At 47.0% G+C, this 20,460-nt stretch overlaps 2 protein-coding genes across 2 annotated transcripts; both read right to left on the minus strand.

The window, feature by feature from the left end:
• Positions 1-14,672: 14,672 nt before the first annotated feature.
• On the minus strand, positions 14,673-16,613 carry LOC120705173 (non-specific lipid-transfer protein 1-like). The gene is made up of 2 exons (XM_039989660.1): positions 16,182-16,613; positions 14,673-14,818 (listed from the first exon to the last, which is right to left on the minus strand). The coding sequence occupies exons 1-2, from the start codon at positions 16,553-16,555 to the stop codon at positions 14,809-14,811; spliced, it is 384 nt and encodes a 127-aa protein (XP_039845594.1). The 5' UTR covers positions 16,556-16,613; the 3' UTR covers positions 14,673-14,808.
• Positions 16,614-19,275: 2,662 nt separating this feature from the next.
• Positions 19,276-20,090, minus strand: LOC120703641 (non-specific lipid-transfer protein 1-like). Its single transcript, XM_039987779.1, has 2 exons — positions 19,653-20,090; positions 19,276-19,549 (listed from the first exon to the last, which is right to left on the minus strand). Exons 1-2 carry the CDS (start codon positions 20,009-20,011, stop codon positions 19,540-19,542), a joined length of 369 nt encoding a protein of 122 aa, XP_039843713.1. The 5' UTR covers positions 20,012-20,090; the 3' UTR covers positions 19,276-19,539.
• Positions 20,091-20,460: the final 370 nt, after the last annotated feature.

Below are 20,460 nucleotides of genomic sequence, written 5' to 3' on the forward strand. Positions count from 1 at the left end.
ACACCGCCTTTTTCATTTCCTTTTTGAGGCGCCATACGCCATCACTTGATTCACCTATACATATTCATCACCTGCACACATGCTTAATCACACAATTAAATATACATGTGTTTTGTCATTATTCACCAAAACCCACTTAAGGGCCTAGATCACTTTCACTTTACAATACTACTTCTACTCTACTACCTACATCTACCGCTCGTAGGTACCTAGTACCTATGGCACTTGGGGCTTCGAGCCGGCGCATCTCCGCCGTCGCTGTCGTCGTCATCGCTGGCGCCGTCGAAGGCACTGCTGCCGCCGTCGGTCTCGGCGTCGTCGCTCCAGCCACCGCCGCCGTTGTTTTCTTCCTCGCTGTCCTCCTCGGAGGACCCGAGGAATCGGAAGGGGTTTCCTCCCATCGAGTCGTCGCCGCTGGAGGAGGAGCCGATCTCCTCTTCCGAGGAGGAATCGGCTCCATCCCAGGAGAAGCCTTCCTCGCTGCTGCTCTCCAACTCCTCCTGGAGTAGGAGTTGGAGGTCTTCGCCTTCAGTCTGGGGCTCGTCGTCTTCGGAGGCGATCCCGAAGTCGAACTCCTCTGCATCCCAGTGCAGAGGAGCGAGTGCCTTGTACACCGCCGCTGGGTCATACTCCGGCGTCGGTTCCCGACTTTCTGGAATGGAGTCGATGGAGGAGGCAGAAAGGTTTAAAGAAGAAGGGGAAGAAGGAGGGGAAGAAGAATGGCCGATGGAGTTGGAGCCGGAAGAAGAGGAAATCGCCATGGCTACTGGCTACTGAAGGTTGGGGTTTTCTGTGCTACTTGGCTTTGGGAGGAAGATGAGTTTGCCGTGAAGAGAGCCGATTCGGGATGAGATTAAACAGTAAAAAATGGAAGATGGATCGGCAGTTTCACGTTCTACAAGGAGCCAGTTGCAAAGATGTTGCGTCTTCCTTGGTGGTTGCAGTGGGTTTTAATGAACATTAACGGGAAGATGAAGCGACGGAGTGGTTTTGGAATTATCATTGCCAAAATCAGGGGGGCATGTGTTATCGTCATAATTTAACAGGTTAATTAATGGGCCGTAAGTGAGTTGGGCTTAATGAAGAAATTGAAGAAGGCTTACGAATCGGCTCCTGCGTGAGCATTTGTGCCATGTGGGCCATGTATCTTTAGATTTAGTTCAGATTGAGTTAGAGATAGAGTCCAATATGGACACATTAGTTTAGATTGTTTCCCAAGTCTCTAGACTATAAATATGTATCCTATGGTATTTGTAAAAGAGGGCGTCATCACGTTTGCAATCAACAACTCTCGGCGCATCGCCACCCCTAATTCTAGGGTTTCATCCAAGTAAGCGCCATGCTGCCCTGATCGCTTCTTGCGATCAGGGCAGTGTTGTTCTTGCTTTTACCTTGATATTACTCGTACTGAAGCATTTTTTATGGCGAGTAATATTAGTTATCTTGATGTTCGTAGCATGGCTTTTAGTAGATTTATTATGCTTTTGTTGCTTACCATCTATGAATATCATGTTGTTTCTGTGCAGCCACATTTTAATCTTATACTAATTCTTGTTGCATAGAATTAGTTGCACGGAGACAACACCCTGCTTCTTTTCCATCTAGTAGATCTAATCTGTTACGGTTTATTCTTATACTTAAGAATTGGCGTAATATCTGCTAGGTTAGGCCTTGCAAACGGGTTGGATGATCCGGTGACGTATTATATGCTTTGCCTTAGTCTTAACAGGGAATTGATCCGGGAATCGGCTTTAGCTTGTTCTTAGGCCTCTATTCTGGTTAAGGTTTAGTTATGTATTACGCTCATTAGGCCCAATTACGTGTAGGATGTTCCGATCTAGCAGTGAGGCTTTTACCGTCGTGAATTAGATTAGCTAGATTTAATTGAAGTAAGTTTACAGTTATTTGCCTTATTTATCAATATCCGGATACAAGCAGATCCAATCTGACACCGGGACTCGATTGGCTCTTTAAAGCCGATGCAAGAGTCGTCCCGGGGAGCCGACCACGGCTCGGACTCATGTTTCCACGTGTTTGTGTATGCAGGCAAATCGTCGCAAGCACGTTCGCACCTTCCTGATCGGGTATAGGTCAGGTGGCACGCCCTGCGTCTTATAAAGCCGCGGCGTGTGCTGGAATTGCGGGCCGTTGACGAGGGAACAGTGCCTGCCAGCGCCTCGGCGGCCTCCCGGCTCTTCGTGTTTCCCATCGCTACTCGCCGGTGGGTTTTGACCGACAACACATTCTAGCACGCCCAGTGGGACCTTCATCAACAACAACGCCCGCCGCAGAGATGACTGGACCTCAAGACCAAGCTCCTGTTCCGCCGGTTACCAAACCTGTCACGTATGAAGAGTTGACTCCAGAACACAAGCAAAAATATGATGAGATCAAAGCTCAGTTTAAAGCCGATTTCATCGGCTCTTTCGAGAGGAGCCGCAACCACGGCATCAGGTGGAAGGGGTTCTCACCAGAGGGTGCTCTCGACAACGTTGACTGTCCGTGCCATCAGAAGAGCGCACCAGAGCCCTATGCTAGGAGATGAACTACATGGTGGATCACATGCTTCATCGGCACTCAGAAAGCCTGGTGAACGAGCTCGAGCGCGTGGCACATCGCGTTGTCAAGGAGGTGATCAAGAACCAGTACTCCCCATCGGGACCACTCCTGGGGACCCACAGGGGGGAAGCTGCGTTGCAATCTAGGCCGCCAGTATCGTACTCGCTCGCGGCAGCAGGACCGCAGAGTTCGCCGATCTACGTCGTCTACAAGATCAGTGGTGACCCCGGGGAGGGACAGTTCCTGAGTGAGCCGCCCAAAGAGATCCCGCACGGCTACACGTGCGTGTACATACCTGACAATATCAACCCAACACGCACGGGGCATCTAGTGGGTACTGGAGCTTTAGGAGCAGATGTGGAGAAGTAGGCATGGCTAGCGAAGTACGCTACCGGGCTCGGGCTCGGGCTCTTTAAAGCCGATGTAAGAGTCGTCCCGGGGAGCCGACCACGGCTCGGACTCATGTTTCCACGTGTTTGTGTATGCAGGCAAATCGTCGCAAGCACGTTCGCACCTTCCTGATCGGGTATAGGTCAGGTGGCACGCCCTGCGTCTTATAAAGCCGCGGCGTGTGCTGGAATTGCGGGCCATTGACGAGGGAGCAGTGCCTGCCAGCGCCCCAGTGACCTCCCGTCTCTTCGTGTTGCCCGTCGCTACTCGCCGGTGGGTTTTGACCGACAACAACTACACTTGGGGCATTCGGTTAAATCTGCATTATCACTACGAAATAAGATGCAGTCATTCTTACAAGCATGTATTGTTTTCCACCTCCAACCCTAAAGGGCAAATATTCTACGTGGCCTCGTAGGTGATCTTGGGTATTTCATTACCCTTCGGTAGCATGTCCCTTAGTAAATCCAACAATGACTAGAAACTTTGGTCCGTCCAATGATAAGTTGCCTTTAGCTGAAGAAGCTTAAGTGTCAAAAAGAACTTTGTGTACTTTTTGTTGCAGCTCGGATAAAGAGGGTCTTCATATCGGTCACCCACCTCTTCAATTTCTCAAACTCTGATACTCATCATAACCCATGGCATCGCAGACCATTTCCTCCAGATTGTCAGCCATTGGACATATTTGCCACCGATATCAACAAGATCTTCGTCACTAGGATCATGACTGTTATTTTCACCGCCAAATAGTGCTTCCTCACCATCCTGACCGGGCAGACTACCAAAGAGTCCTTCCCCATCAACCTGACCGGTGGTCCGACTACCAGATAATCCTTGATCGTCCATACAACCGGTCTGCAGGTCTCGATAATTAATTCCTTCCTCACCATGCTTGTTCCAATATTTGTAGTCATCCATGAAACCCTGAATGATCAAGTGAGTATGGACATGCATTGAACTTGTGAACTTTCTATCATTCTGACAATCAACGCATGGACAACACATAGCATACTTGCCCTGAATCAACATATCCATCTCCGCTGCTCTTATGAATGACTTAAGACCATTCAAGTACTCTTCACAAGTACGATTCTTAATATGCATCCATGGCCGTTCATCCATCTACATAGTTAAGCAACAAAAAAAATTTCTACATGTTAGCTAATAAAAGAACCTCAATCATGAAAGGGGAAAAATAATTCCGATATCTTGTCTATATAGAGCAAGTTCAAGCAATGCAGAGAGCTGTAGTACAATACAAACACAGTTGGGTAAGAAGTGTATTAATGATTTCTTTTGACAGCAAAACAAAAAATATACTAACACCCTAAATGAGTTAAGGTTGTCATGAAAATTACAATTCTAAATTAGCTGGTGTGCAGAAAAATATAACCAGTGAGCATGTTAATGCAACATATACCAACACATTTCTTGAAACAGTAGTCAAAGCAATTAAGTTACATAGCCACTGCCGACATATCAATTGCTGTTTATCTATTCCAAGCAAGTAGCACTCAATTAAGTAGCATGTTACTCACCTGGGAATAATGATTCTCACTTGGACCGGCAGATAGCAGCAGAGGCCCAGGGCGAGCAGCAGCTAGCTAGCTAGAAGGAGGCCGGCAGCAGCTCGCTAGCAGCAGGCGGCCGGCAGCAGCTCGCTAGCAGCAGGCGGCCGGCAGCCCCGGCAGGAGGTCGAGGCGGAGGAACGGGCAGGGGCCGGTGATGTGCAGCGCGAGCAGGGGCCGGCGGTTGGTCCCGAGCAGCAGGGGCCCGCGGAGATGCTGGTAACCACCGCAGGGACGACGCGGATGGCCGCCGGCGCTGGTGGTACTGACGGATCGGAGGAGTGCGCGGTGGCACCACCGACCGCGGGGATGACGTGGAGGGGCAGGCAACGCCGCCGCTGCAGCGGGGACGAAGTGGAGTGGCAAGCAGCACCGCCGCCGGGGACGAATCGGAGGAGTGGGTGGCTGCCGGCGGCAGCTGCGAATGGAGATTCGGAGAAGAACAAGAAGAAGAAAAAAAAAACTGCTGCTGCACGCAGCTGCGGACGGTTGGGAGGAAAAGCCGGTGTCGCATATTAGAGACGCGGATGAGTTAACCGAGTCTCTGATTATGTAATTATCATAGACACTTCTATTAAAAACGCGTCTATGATGACTTCCCAAAAAATTATAGACGCTTTTCCACTACCCGCTTCTCTAATTATTCACATTTGAGACGCATCATTTGAACAGCCATGGGGGACCAATACATCAGAGACTCGTGTAGTTAATCCGCATCTCTAATCAACAATTACAGACTCGTTTTGTTTCCAAGTCTCTGATAAAAATGTCTTCTTTGCTGCCTTCTTACATAGTGTATCACAACAAAAATGTTTAACAGCTTTGTTTCAATTGGAATTACAATAATTTATATGGGACTATTTTAATATTTTTCGTGCACTATTCTATCCTAGGTTATTCAGAAGTGGAGGGCTGGACAAGATGTTCCGTAGAATCTGGGTAGTAAAGGATATAAGCATATCATCTAGTACACTGCTTAAAGCTTGCAGGACGTACACAATTTGAGTCGCTAATGAATAATGCGACATGAGAGATTGATATAAACTAACCTCATGGTTACCGGATAATGGTGATGCGACATGCGTGCAAGTGACTATACAGCCACCTACGTGATGTGTTGCAACTTTATGATGCTACCAATCTCGATGGCGTCACCTTGCTTAGACGATGAATCAGGAGCAAGCCTTATGATCTGCATTTAATATGTCCAACACTTTTGAGCTAACATGCTTAAATGGCAATTACATTGTATCAAATTGTAACTATTGTTTTGTCACACCAAATACGATTGAATTAGCAGCTGAAGAGAATACAGAAATACATATCCGATTTGCAATAGTAATGTTGTTTTCTGCATTATGTTTTCATAGAGATCCTTTTTTTCGCACAAATTCGGAAGGGGGGGGGGGAGATCCCCACCTACAATTTCATTGATCAAAAGAGCTCCGAGATGGAGCCAATACAATGACACTTACAAAGATTATCTCGGCAAGCCGAGGGAGAACAACGTGAGGTCGGCTAGGCCGAAAGGAGAGAAAATACAGGAGAGGTTACATGGAAACATCACAATTCTAATACAGCTCAAGAGTACACCAAATGTATTCTGCCAAACGTCCATGGGACCAGCACCGAACAACTTGCTTGCCAGGTTCACCGCAGCCAAAGTGCCACCACAACACCCCTTGCAGCTACGCCGCTCCGTGGTCACCCTCCAACGATTTGGGAGGGTTTACCGACCGAATGGGGGCTAAGGGTAAGCGGGGCATCTTGACCAAAATGTCACCGAAAACGACGACATCCCTTCAAGCTGACTGTACTACCAAATGAGGCACATCCAGACGCCGCATACCGCCATCCAACGCCCTTCGAGGGGAGGAAGCCCCAAAGGAGGGAAGGCCGGCAGAGGTGACGACCGGCATTTGATTTTGATATCCCGTCAACAAGAAGAGCACCGACGAAGTAGAGGCGCCAGCAACTGGTACTTGTGGAGCAACAGCAGAATCCAAAGGAATACCAACAGGCATGTAAAATGGTTGCAGACATGAAGGGGGGAGTGGTGGTCTTCCGAGGGAGCCACTGCCGAGATACTTACTTGCCAGGTTCATCATAGCCAAAGTGCCACCTCCACACCCGTCGCGGCTACGCCGTTCTGTGGCCACCCTCCAACGAACTGGGAGGGCTTGCCAACAGAATGGGGGCTAAGGGTGGGGAGGAACAGCCTGACCAAGACGTCACAGGAAACGACGACCTCCCTTCGAGCTGATGGTAATACCAGTGAGGGCACATCCGAACGCCGCCTACCGCCATCCAACGCCCTTCGGGGGGAGGAAGCCCCAAAGGAGGGAGGGCTAGTAATGGCGACGCCCGACATTTGATATGGTATCTCCAACAACAAGGAGAGCGCCGACGAAGTAGAGGCACCAGCAGCGGACACATTGTGGAAGACGGCGGTGGAGCGACGGTCGTCACCAGTGGCAATGGCGCAAGAAGAGGAGGCCCTTTGATGATGCCTTCAAGATCACACAGCAATGCTGTTTCAGCGCCGGAGTCCATAGGGGGAACCCCATGCAGTGGTGGGTGGAGCTCAAAGATGGCGCCTGTTGTCGACCGAAACCCACTGGCGAGCAACGACGGGCAACACGAAGAGCCGGGAGGTTGCTGGTGCGCTGGCAGGCACTGCTCCCTCGTCGACGGCCCGCAATTTCCGTCACGCGCCCGGAGAATGTGTGAAAGCCGGGCGTGCCACCTGACCTATACCCGATCAGGAGGGTGTAGACGTGCTCCGAACAGTTTCCTGCATACAAAGACATGTGTAAACGTAAGTCCGAGCCGTGGTCGGCTCCCCGGGACGACTCTTGCATCGGCTTTGAAGAGCCGATCGAGTCCCGGTGTCAGACGGGATCTGATTGTATCCGGATATGATAAATAGAGCAAATCACTATAAAACTGCTTCAATCAAATCTAATTGATCTTAACCCACGATGGTAACAGCTTCACTGCTAGATCGGAACATCCTACACGTGACTAGGCCTAGCGAACGTAACAGATAACTAAACCACAACCTAAAACAGAGGCCTAAGAACTAGCAAGAGCCGATTCCCGGAACAATCCCTATCAAGGCTAAGATAAAGCATCTACTACGCCACCGGATCATCCAATCCGTTTGCAAGGCCTAACCCAACAGATATTATGCCAACTCTTAAGATAAGAGCAAACCATAACAGATCGGATCTACTAAATATGAAAGAAGCAGGGTGTTGTCCCAGTGCGACTAGTTCTATGCGATAAGAACTAGCGAGAGATTGAAACGTGACTACACAGAGACAACATGATATTCGCAGATGATAAGCAACAAAGCACAAAAGATCTACTAAAAGCCATGCTACGAACATCATGATAACTAGTACTATTCGCCATCAAAAACGCTTCAGTACGAGTAATATCAAGGTAAAAGCAAGAACAATACTGCCCTGATCGCAAGAAGTGATCAGGGCAGCATGGCACTTACTTGGTTGAAACCCTAGGATTAGGGGTGGCGATGCGCTGAGAGTTGTTATTTGCGAGTCGTGATGACGCTCTCCTTACGAATAACAAAGGATACATATTTATAGTTCGGAAACTTGGGAAACAATCTAAACTAATCTTGTCCCGATTTGACTCTATCTCTAATCTTGAACTAAATCTAAGGATACACGGCCAATGTGGCCCATATGCTCACGCAGGAGCCGATTTACAAGCCTTCCTCAATCTTCTGCTTTAAGCCCATCTTGCTTTCGGCCCATAAATTAACCCTTGTTAATTTATGGCGATAACAGCGCCCCTAGCGGGGGTAGCGACGCCTGAAGACGCCGTCGCCATCGCCGTCAGCAAGATTGGCAGCAAGGACATTCGCCCTAAGCATCCCAACCCAAGCCACTGCATGCGCCCACCCGTCGGGAGGCCACCAAGGGCGGCAGCACCGCCCACCTCGTGGCCATGAGCGTCGTCAGCCCGCCTGAGGCCGGCAGCTGGGCTAGCCCAACCGCGAACGCGTGCCTCGCCGAGGACCCCCGGCGCTAGCACGGCCGGCCGGGTCCATAGCCCCGCCGAGCGGGACCGTCGGGGCCTTGCCTCCAACCAGCCACAGCCTGCAGTCGGCCGACTCCGCGCGTGGGGGGAGCCACCGCCGCGGCACCGCGAAGACTGGCCCCGGCCGCCGCCGCCGCCAAACCTAACGCCGGCGCGTCGTTGACCGGGGCCGCCGCCGCCGCACCGCGTGGATCCGGGCCGGGAACACCGGATCCAGACTCCAGGAAGGTGGGCCAACAGCCCCGGGTCACCGCCGCAACCGGAGGTGGAGAGGAGGCCGGGAGTGGAGGCCGCGGCGGCGAGGTTGGGGTGCCCCACCAAGACGAAGCAGCCGCCACCCGCCCGCCGAGATCCGGCCGCCTCGGAGAATGCCCCTCGTGCGCGCCCTGAGGGACGACACCACCACCCTGCCGGCCCACCCTGACCCGCGGCACGGGCACAGGCGGTGCCGGCCGCCCCACGCGGAATCCTGCCAGATCCGCGCGCCAACGGCCCCAGACGCCGGAAAACGCCCCGCCGCCACCATCCCAGGGACCGCACGGGCTTCCGGCGGCGCCCTCCGGCGGCGGCGAGGAGAGGTGGAGGGAAGGGGGGCGGCTAGGGTTTGGGCCGCCGCCCGAGTCGCCCGAGCGGGTGGGCGACGCGGGGGCTTTTTTCGTGTGGCGGCTATATAGATCCTATATTCTTGCTAATTGACATGAATTAGCTCACTTCTGAAAACTACAGGACAATTTGCAACCTGAATTCAAACAAACTGATCGGTGTGCTCAACCTGAACAAGAGTGCACTGATAAATAATTTAATTCAATCGTTCCTTCAGAAATCTAAACTATGGTTAATTCAATACCATTTGAATCGCTGGCCTTTTCATATATTTTCGTTAAGAGTAAACAGGTCATGTCCACTTTGTGTGCGGATGAGAGGGAGGTGCACCCAGTTGGAGTCGTCTCCTTCAGGAGTGCAGCTGGTGCTTCATCTTCTCGTGCTTCAGGAGTGCAGCTGGTGCTTCATCTTCTCGTGCATCAGCTTGATCACGCTCTGCAACGAACATGGCCTCATTTAAGACAGTTCGATTGATTTTGGTGATCGAATGACAACGTGATTAATGGGACTAACGAGTTTGTCAAGTGAACATTGCTAAATCCCAGAAATGAAGTAAAAAAGGTCTAGTAAAGCAAAACATGAAGAAAAGCCTCAAATAAATGCTGAATTGGACGAGTTGGCATAAAACAGCAGCACTGCTTAATACGGTGCCCAGCCATCGGTCAAACCGATGGTCATCGGTTATTCCGATGCTCAAACTTTGGTCAAATGAAATGTACTTCAGCATAATTTTGTAGAGAATTTCACAAGATTTTCATAGAGTACAAGATCATCAAAATCAGAGTTACGAGTAAAAAGTTATGATCAAAACATGAGAAAGCTGATTTCTGTGTGGCACCGGTTAATCCAATGTCCTATCACCGGTTATTTCTATGCTCAAACTTTGGTTAAATGAGATGGACTTCAGCAAAGTCTTGTATAGAATTTCATAAGCTTTTCACAAAGCACAAGATCATCGAAATCGGAGTTCGGAGTAAAAAGTTATGACCAAAATACAAAGCACCTTTAAGCTGATTCCTACTAGCACCAGTTAAACTGATGCTAATAAAAAAACATTGGTGCAATGCATCGTACTATTGTCCAGAGAGCATATTTTTTGCTCTAGAAAGTTGCTTTAGCACCGGTTAAATTGATGCTATCACCGGGTAAACCGATGGTAGCATATTTTAGCTGGAAAACTTGTCAGAAAGGGCCAACAGCTAGTTCAAACTGTTAGTGACCAGTTAAACCGATGACTAGGCATCGCTTACGCAAAAATGCTCCCAACGGCTACAAACGTCTACTTCGAAGTTGTGAGCTATATATATATGGCATCCCCCAGCCATCTTGGAGTTGCTGGAGTTAAGGAAGACCCCATACACACCCAAGAACACATCCAAATCACCAAGAACTTAGTGAGAAACACTACATACACACCCAAGAACACCTCCAAGCCATCCAAGAGCCTAGTGATCAAATATTTAGTCCTTAGCACACCTTTAAAAATGTTAGTGCTAGGTTAGCTCTTAAGTGAGTGAGAGAGCAAGGTGTTACTGCCTTGTGCATAGTTTTATAGTGAACCAAACATTGTATCTCGGTGCGCTGGCCTCTTGGAACATTAGTGGCTCGCCGGCAAGTCAATGACCCTCCGGTTTGGTGTGGAGCGGTGTCGACGACCATTTGCGGGGGACGTGGAGACCCCCATCATTTGTGGGCAAGCTCCTTAGTGGAAAGCGGGATTAAGGTGACCGTAATTGTGTTCACAGAAGAGATTTGATTACCGGAACCAATACTTTTCGTGAGTGCATCAACAACATGGATGTAGATGTGCCTACGTGGCTAACCGAATCACAGGATAAATCATCATGTCAAGAGTTTGCTTCCCTTCATCCCCTCTTTATGTTTCCATATTTTATATTGCCATCTTTGTGGCTTTACTTTCATGGAGTAGTATCCTGATAGGTTGGCTATAAGTTGCAAAACTCTTTTAGGATGAAGGTTTTATACTAGTTGAACCGTAGTTGCACATTTAGATAGTTTGAAATAATTTAATTTTATGTGCAAACAAGTTGGAGCCTTAAGTTTAGTTTTTTAAGTGGCCTAATTCATACCCTCTCCCTCTTAGCATAAGAGCACCCGATCACATTCACGCTCCCGTAGGTCATCTGCAAGTGCCCGCGTAGATCCAGATCACAAACATACCCAAACCCACACAACAAAAAAGTCGAACCTCTCATGCAGATCTTAAGATCCGGGCCACGCACCTCCACAGGGGTTGCTCTATCCCTGTCGCCGTCACCGAAACCAGCACTGACCAGGAGAGCTACGACGAGCATGAGCAGTGATGCGGCTATCATGACGGTGAGCGCGCGGCGGGAACACGGTGGCGAGGAGGAGAAGGTGCCGGCCTTGCCTTTTCTGTTTGCAGCCGTGTCAGGGGCCGGTGTTGTCGTGGCTGCGGGCAGCGGGGAGGAGAAGGAGGAGGTTGCGAGACTGCAGTGCATGGGGCGGAGGAGCAGGATGAGGCGCACGCGAGCGGAGGAACCGTCGGCCACTGAAGGTGTCGTTGAGGGTGGAACCACTGAAGGTATCGTTGAGAGTGCCCAGCTGCCCCGTAAGCGTGTCCGTCGGCGTTGAGGGCGAGCCCGCGGCTGGGTGCGAGGGTGAAGGAGAGGAGGTGGCCGGCGGCCGAGTGCGTGGATGAGGGAGAGGCGCAAGGGCGAGGGAGAGGAGGTGCGGTGGCGGCAGCTGGGTGCAATGGCGCGGTGGTCGGATGGATGGCGAGGGAAAGGGTGATGCGCAAAAGGAAAGAGTGGATGGCATTGAGTAAATGGAGGAGCCGTGATTTCTGCAAGGGTATGCACAGGCGGGTAGCAACGTGCGTGGTGAGAAAAATTTTCACTTTAGGCAGAATCATTCTTCTTTACTCCATTTTTTGGGTCTGCCCAGGGGCTGTCAAACAAATGCCCTTACATGTGGGCCTTGAAGAGGTGTTTTGTGAGGAAGATGAATGAGTTGATCTAGGTGAAAAATGTTCTCAATTCTTTCAACCTTTATAGTATAGATTAATGATTAAAGATAATCAAATAGTATATGGATGAGGTGAAGAAGGTACTATATCTCTGCTAGAGGATCACCTAAGCAAAGGTTCTGTCCAATAATCTGTTGTATGGATAGGAAATTCCTTCTAGTGCCCTGATTCTATTCATAAGGAGACTGATCTATGATGATCCTAACACTAGTGTAAGTGACCCTGCTAGTCAAGCTCACTAGCAAGTTTGCAACAGCAAAGTTCGAGAGAAAAAACTAGCTTGCCCTCATTAGCATAGGGAGCCTTGAGCATAGTCATATCTCGGTTGGAACCCTAAATGTTCTCATCAAATCTTTATCTCTGGGTAGAAGCACAACATCATCAGATTGAGTAAGACTCTTGCACTAAATCACCATCTAAAATAGATCCTGAAGCTTTTGCAATGGGATTCTATTGTCATGGGACACCTCAGGATTGTCAGCTTCATCTACTAATACATACTCATCATACCACATATAAGGAAGTGTCGTTACAGTATCCATATCCTTTCTAGAGTTTGATTATCTTCCTGATAGAAAACATTTTAGATATTCCAAGTGCTGAATTAAATATTAGTGTATGCACATCTTATGAGCAATATAAGAGTTTCACATCTCAAGAACAAATTTATTCCCTTGGTAAAATAATAAGTAGCTACCAACATGAATTGACAACGGGGGGCCATTGAAATGCTGGTCCCAAGACCATCTTACTATTACTAATTGGAGGCTTTTTTTGAAGCCTCCGGGTAATGCCACCTAAAATCTTAGATGGACATTTTTTAAAAAAATAGAGAAATCCTACAAATTTTCACAAAAATCAAAAACATCTAGCCATCAATTTGACAACTCTAATCATAATATCCATTGGATCTATTATCTTTTTCTAATAAATTACCCACCTTTGCCATTATAAAAATAAACTAAAGTAACCCCTACACATGTATCTAAATTACCCACCTCTACCATTATAAAAAGAAAAAAGTTCAATTTACCCCCTAAACTATGTCATTTAGTTTATTTTACCCCATAACACAATTTATCTTTTTTGTTTCTCCTTACACAAGTTGAATTTTAATTTCAAATTTTGCAGGGTGGACATCACAATGCATATTTAGAAAAAAATTTATAATTTTCCTACATTAGTTTTCATATAATTTTGAACTCCAACAACTAATTTATTATTAAATATCCTAACCTATCAAAATAATGATAAAAAAATATGATTTATTTTTCTAACATGTGTTATGGTGTGTACTATCATGTTGTAAAATTTCAACTTAAAACTCCGCCTATGCATGGAGAAATAAAAAGGACAAATTACAGTAGGGGTTAATTTGAACCAAATGGGATAGTTTGAGGGGTAAAATGAACCAAAAAATAGTTTAAGGGGTTATCCAGACTTTGGCTATAGTTGAGTGGAGTAATTTAGACTTTTTTCTTATAAAAATAATCTAAAATAACCCCCTAATCTTCATGTAAATTACCCACTTATACTATAATAAAATAATATCAAATAATCCCCCTAAATTTTCATATATATTAACCAATGATATCATAATAAAAAATTAAAATAAACCCCAAATCTGAATCAAAATTATATTATTATAATAAAATCTTAAAGTGCATCAATATAAATTCTAAATTACTATTTCTATCATTATTAGTATATTATTTATGTTATTATTCATATAAAAATACTAACCATAATGTGTGTGTCACCATATATTCATATATAAGAGAAGAGATAAGAAAACTAATTTTCATGTTGTTCACATAGCTCAAACAAAGTGTTCAATTAAATACATATTAAACATATATGGATGTATGATGCAAAGTGAGAAAAAATTGTTAGTAACTAAATCTATCACATTCATTACAATTACATAATGATAAATATGTATATTTATAATACTAGATTAGAATATTTAATTGGTTAAAGAGAGCGTGAGATAAATAATTATTAGATATCTGAGCACGGGTTGATAGACTAGTATAGATAATTAGTGCATATAATTTTCTATTTGGCATAATAAGCTTTTGGAATTTTCTCTTCTTTATGTCGAAATATTTTAGAGTTTAAAAACCTAGGATTAAAATATGAGTGCGCTTACTTCTAGGGCCTCCATGAACCACGGGTTGAAAGTATAAAGTTTTATTTTTGAAAAGTTCCGTGCAACTGCCTGCCAAGCTATGGACGGCGGGATCGGCTGTGATACCACTGTCGCAAAATGAGGCAACAACGCAACGTAGCAGCCCCATGAACCGCGACCTGGTGCCCAGATAGTCTTTTGAGATGACATTGCGCACTGCAACATTATGTAATCTATGGCACTGACGTTATTATAATTAACGTAAGTAATACATATAGTTATAGTCACACACACGAGTGAATGCATGATTATCAAATAGGAAAAACCAATAATGCCTCACAAGTTTAAACTATGAACGAGTATTAGTTGCTTCCAGAAATCCTTTATTACTGCAACGACGCATTGTAACTGCATCATATAGCCATACACAAACAATATCATCACCATTCCTCATGTGGACTCTGGTAAAGCTTCTTCTTTTACTCAATCCTGCCAATGAAAAGTGGGGGAATGTTAATTTTTAATGGGAAAAGTCTGAATTACACTCTGGAACTATCGCGGAAGTATAATTTTTAACCTTCAACTACAAACCAAATAGCATGGACCATTCAACAGTTGAAATTGGACAAATTTTGCCCTTGCGATTGTTTCCAAGGTGGTTTTGTTTTTAAAAAAATTAAAAAATTCTAATTAGATCTAAAAATTAAAACTAATTCATTTTAAGTCAGAAAAATTTTAAATTGGTACCAAAATTTTTCTTAAAATGTAACCTATCTATTATTGCTCTATTTGAATATTAGTTATTCAAAATAATAGATATAACTACAAGCAACCAAATATTTAAAAAATAAAATATGAATATGAATAACTGAAAAGTATTGTGTCAATAGATAGGTTAAATTTTTAGAAAAAAATTATATCCATTTTTTATTTTTTGAATTTATAATGAATTACTTATAAATTTTTATTTTAAATTTGAATATTTTAATTCTCACAAAATGAAAAAACACCTTCGAAACCACCTATGGAGCCAAATTTGTCCGGTTTCAACAGTTGGATGCCCTTTGTTATTTGGTTTTGTAGTTGAAGGTTGACGGACTTTTGTGATAGTTCAAAAGTGTAAACCAGACTTTTCTTATTTTTAATTGATTAATTTGAAATGTGTCGGAACTAAACTGGGGAACTATTTCCTGAAAAATTGGGACTGGTTAGCTACCCAACTAATTTGCAAAAAGAAAAGGCTACATACATGTTCGCATTTCTTTACTTTTCTTTCAAATGATGAATTATACTCTCTCCGTTCCAAATTGTAAGTCATTCCAATTTTCTTGGAGACTCAAAATATTTTTAAGTTTAACCAAGTTCATACAATAAAGTACTAACATTTATGATACTAAGTATCATTAGATTCTTCATTAAATATTTTTTTTCATAATATATCTATTTGGTGCTAAAAAATTTTGTAATCTTTTCTATAATTTTTGTCAAACATAAAAATAGTTTGACTCTCCAAAAAAATTGTAATGACTTATTTACAATTTGAAACGGAGGGTCACAAGTTAAAATACTAGGTCTTACAATTGGAATTTGTTTTAGTAGTCAAAGTTCATATGGTGTTTCTGCCTAAAATAAAAACTCAAATGTGAGGCGTGTATATCATTGATTAACTATTTATCTTTGAATTAAATTGCAATTTTGAAACCAGTGCAACATATTAATTACAAGTTTCTTTGCATCCTGTCAAGTAGTATGAGTTCAAACTTGTATTTTTGTTGGTGTATTGCCGTTACGCGCATTCATGCGGTGTGCCTTGAAAACATGGGGACAACAACACCCTTCAGTTCAAACTCACTGTGAGCAGTCGATGTTCGGGGTGATGGTGTAGGACACCGGGACCCCGCAGGAGCCGGGCAGCGTCTGTGCGGCGTAGAGCTCGGCGTTGACCATGTTGTAGGCCGACTTGAGGCACTCGCACGTCGCCTGCCTCGCGGCCGTGGTGTCCACGGGCTCGTAGATGGCCTTCACGCCGACGCAGCACTGGGCCCTGGGCTGCCCCACGTCGCCCTGAAGGAAGTCCAGGCACATAGACAGGTTGTTGATCACGCCGGAGCACGAGACGTCGACGTCGTCGGCCTGCGCCGGCACAGCCGCCAGCTGCTGGACGGCCGCCAGCATCGCGAGCAGGAGGGCGGCGGCGAAGGCGGCCGAGGTGGTGGTCTTCTTCATGGCTGATCGATCTGTCGAGACTGCTGCGAGCGAGGAAGTGAAGTGCTTATAGTGTGATTCTTAGGTAGGTGCTGGTGCTTAGTGTGGCAGGGTATGTAGAGTATTTGTAGGTAGAGAACACCAGGGGGTTTTCAATGGTTTGTTCAAGTTTTGAGCATGCGGAACGTGTTGATTTCTGGTACGGTGGTGCAGAGTTCTCGCCGTCACTGCTGGTGTTATGGTTTTGGCTATGGTTTTCAGCATGAGTTTCTTGAAGAAACGGAGTAGGTTTGCTAAGTGATCAGCTCTCTTGAATTAGTTATTCTGTTGGAGTACGTCGAGGCACAATACAAATTGTCTTTTTATTTAGCGATACCATGGGAAGTCGCTGTGGTTCTTCTATTGAGCATGTTGCTTCAGGGCCTACTATTTTCAGAAGATTATCTTTTCCTAGTGATTATCATTTAAACAAAGAAGTCTATGTTCAAAAGAGTTTCATGCCCAGAGGATTATGCTTAGGTTAAATATGGGGAATTCTGGCATCATCCAAGGCAACTAGAGTATGTTCATGAAGTTCATATATCTATGATGTTCATAGTGCGTGAGGTGGTTTCTTTAGAAAATTGAGGCCATAGTAACCCCGACGTCACCCCCAAAACCCAATTCCAAACCCCAATGGCACCAAAGCACATTGCCAGAACGCCGGCGCCATCATTGTTACTTTCTTCTTCCCTTATGTTTTTTATATGAAAGTTTTCCACCTTTGTTATATTATTACTCCCTTTCTCCTCCCCATTTTTTTCCTTTCTTAAGTTACACTTTGCTTAGCTGACTTTCCAAAACGGGAGGGCTCTAAACAAACAGCGGATCAAGAGAGCTCTCTTGTGAAAAGGATATAGCGAAGGTCGCCCTCTAATTTCTCTCAATTCTCAATGCATTTACATGTCCTCCACGTTCTAGAAACTAAACCAAACTTCATCTTCTTGTTCTTTGTTAACAAAGTGAATTTATTTGACGTACGACTAGAATAGTTGGCGGGATATTTTCCCAGGGGCGACATGGGCGGCACCCAGGCCAACACCGCCGCCACCCCTCCCCAACCTCGTCCACACCTCGCCGCTGCCTGAGCAGGAGTCCGGAAGTCCACGTCCCTCCTAGGACGGTGGCGGTGGGGTCCTTTCCTCGCGTATGGGCGTGGCTCGCGAGGATCTGGGAGGTCTCGCGAGTGGCCCGCGATGGCTGCCCGCTTCAGATGGGTCTGCCGGATCCGGCGGCCACGGAGTCGGAGGTCCCTCGTTCGGCACCTGCGGCGGGCAAGGCGGTGCCGCCGCGTCGCTGGGCCGCCCGCGCGCGACCGAGGTTATCGGCGGCGGCGGCGGCCACGGGCTACAGCGGTCGGGCCCCTCAGGATCTTCCCGCATGGGAGTCCAGCGGCCGGCGGCGGGCATGCGACTCCAGCGGGTCTGCTGCGCGGCTGGATCCGGATCTGGCACCGCCGGCTCTGCGGCCCCGTCTTCGTGGGATCTCGTCGGAGCGGGTCTTCGCTGCAGCCACGGCCGGTTGCCATCGGTGCGGTGGCCCGGGCAAGGCCGGGTTCGCATCCGGATCCGGCAACCCCAGGGCAGGGGACGGTGCCCTCGGTGGGGGGCATGCACGGAAGGCATTGAGGCGTGGTGACGCTGGCTTCACGGAGTTGGAGGTGACCTCTTGGGTGATCTCACCAGTGTTTCCGACGCAGCATGGAGGTCTCGTTCTTCCCAGCGCCCGGCCACTTTGGCAATTCCGTGTGGTTCGCGATGGGTGGCTTCGGGGCTCCCGGATGCAGATCTGATGTTGGCTTGGCCTCCAGTGGTGACTCCTCTCGGGCAGATGCGCCTTCGGCTTTGGTGTTGGAAGGGCTTGCTTCGGACTTTGCAACTACTTCTGGTGATGACATCTTCAATTTCGCCTTTTTTTCATATAGACCAAGAGACATGAGTCACCTTGGCTTCATTCGCGGATTCTCTTACTCGAAGACGGATTTCATCTGCACTTTGTTCCGGTGGATTATGCACGGGTACCCAGTGGCTACTTTGCAGCATGGTATCTCAGGTTACGAATTCAGATGGTCTGCCGGATTTGAAGTTCGTGGCCGTTTAAAGTGGGTCAGGTCTGGTCTATATGGAAGCATTGGCCTGGTAAGAAGGGGGAAGCAACACGGTGTGCCTTTGTCGTGGTGGTACTTGTTACTAATTCACCGGTTTCGGGAAGAAATTTCTAGGTCTGACCTTAATTGGTTGAGGGTGGCAGTGACCTTGTTGAAGGCATTGTTTGGATTAAGATGAATTACTCCCTCAGGTAAAAACTTTTGATCTGGCTTTAATTGGTTGGGTCACTGCAATGTCGGCACGTGCGCGTGCCGTTTCCTCGTTAGAGGCGTTGTCTCGGGAGCCTACTTCATAGTCCAAGAGCTGCTTTGGTTTGCGAAGCAGATGAAGGTGAAGTCGCTTGTGGTAGTTTGCTGCGGCATGATCTTTAGGTCAGGGCGTTCTCTTTTTTTTTCATAAGCTGTGTGTATCTTAATTATGTAGAGACTGGAATGGATCTTATATAATTGTATTATCTTGATGTAATTGTCTAAAGTCAATAAAGCTTCCCTTTTTTTAAAAAAAAGTTGGCAGTTCATGTTGAAATAGTACACAGCTACTTGGCTGTGGTTGTTCTAAAATTGAACCACGCAGCTAAACATGCACTTGTTTTTATTGTTTATAATTAACTGGAGCACAGTATATTAAAGTTGCACACGCGAGTACATGGGAGATTGATTAACTAGCACACATAGAAGCCACTACTGATGGCTCACACACGATTACAAGCGACAGCATTAATTGGCACCAAATCCTTTATTCTAATTCTAATAACGCAGTGCTTCCACATACAGCATGTCAGAGCACTGATACGATCATCACCATCAGTCGTCGTATATGGATTTGGATTGAGCGGTCACAGCTGCATCTATCCCTGCTTCATTCAATCCTGCCAAAGCAAAGAGGGGAAGATAATTCTGTCAATTAGTAAGTTCATTCGCCTGTAATAATGTTTGCTTGGTTTTGCCTTCGTTCGTGGTGGATGTTCTCACGTGTTGCAGTCGATGTCGGGGGTGATGATGTAGGGCAGCGAGAGGCCGCAGTCGCCGGGCAGCGCCTGCGCGGCGGAGAGCTGGGCCTGGACCTGGAGGTACGCCGTCTTGAGGCACTCGCAGGTGGCGCGCCTCTCGGCGATGGTGTCGGCGGCCTCGTAGAGGGACCTCACGCCGGCGCAGCAGCCGGCGGAGGGGCTGCGGTCGCCGCCCTGAAGGAAGGGCAGGCACGGCGTCATGTCCTGGAGCACGGCGGGGCACGTGATGTAGGCGGCGCGCGCCGGCGCGGCCAGCTGCTGGTGGAACGCCGCCGCCGCGAGCAGGACGACGGCAAGCGCCGAGATCGCCTTCGTCGTCATGGCTCTCGCTTGGTGAGTTGCTCCTCCTTCGGCGTGCAAGTAGTGGGATGGCTGTGTGTGTTGATTGCTGTGTGATCGATGCTGGTGCTGTGGAATTGGCTGTGTGTATGCATGGTACTTATAGGACGAGATGACCAGTAGATTTCCGATGGTCTTCTTCATGTTTCGAGCATGAGAAGTGTTGAATGTTGTTGGGGCAGAGTACTTGATGGTCTATCACAGGTTCTGTTTCTGATTTCCGGTGAAACGCAACAATCTTTAGTTTACAGTTTCAGAGTGCAGTGCAGAACTTTATTTCTAGAAGAGACGACGGTGCCGTAGTAGGTGTTGATGGCTAGGCTCTGTCAGTCTGTTGGATTAAGTTCTGGGGAAGACTTTAGGCGTCATTGCAACGAGACATTCGGAAACCTCCCTACCATCCCAATTCCCAGGTGCTCTGGTCTCTGTGC

Source organism: Panicum virgatum, chromosome 4K, assembly GCF_016808335.1.
Source record: "Panicum virgatum strain AP13 chromosome 4K, P.virgatum_v5, whole genome shotgun sequence".
Taxonomy (NCBI): domain Eukaryota; kingdom Viridiplantae; phylum Streptophyta; class Magnoliopsida; order Poales; family Poaceae; genus Panicum; species Panicum virgatum.

Excerpts from the sequence above, each read along its gene's own strand:
- LOC120705173 (XM_039989660.1), bottom strand. The coding sequence starts at position 16,555 with ATGAAGAAGACCACCACCTCGGCCGCCTTCGCCGCCGCCCTCCTGCTC.
- LOC120703641 (XM_039987779.1), bottom strand. The coding sequence starts at position 20,011 with ATGACGACGAAGGCGATCTCGGCGCTTGCCGTCGTCCTGCTCGCGGCG.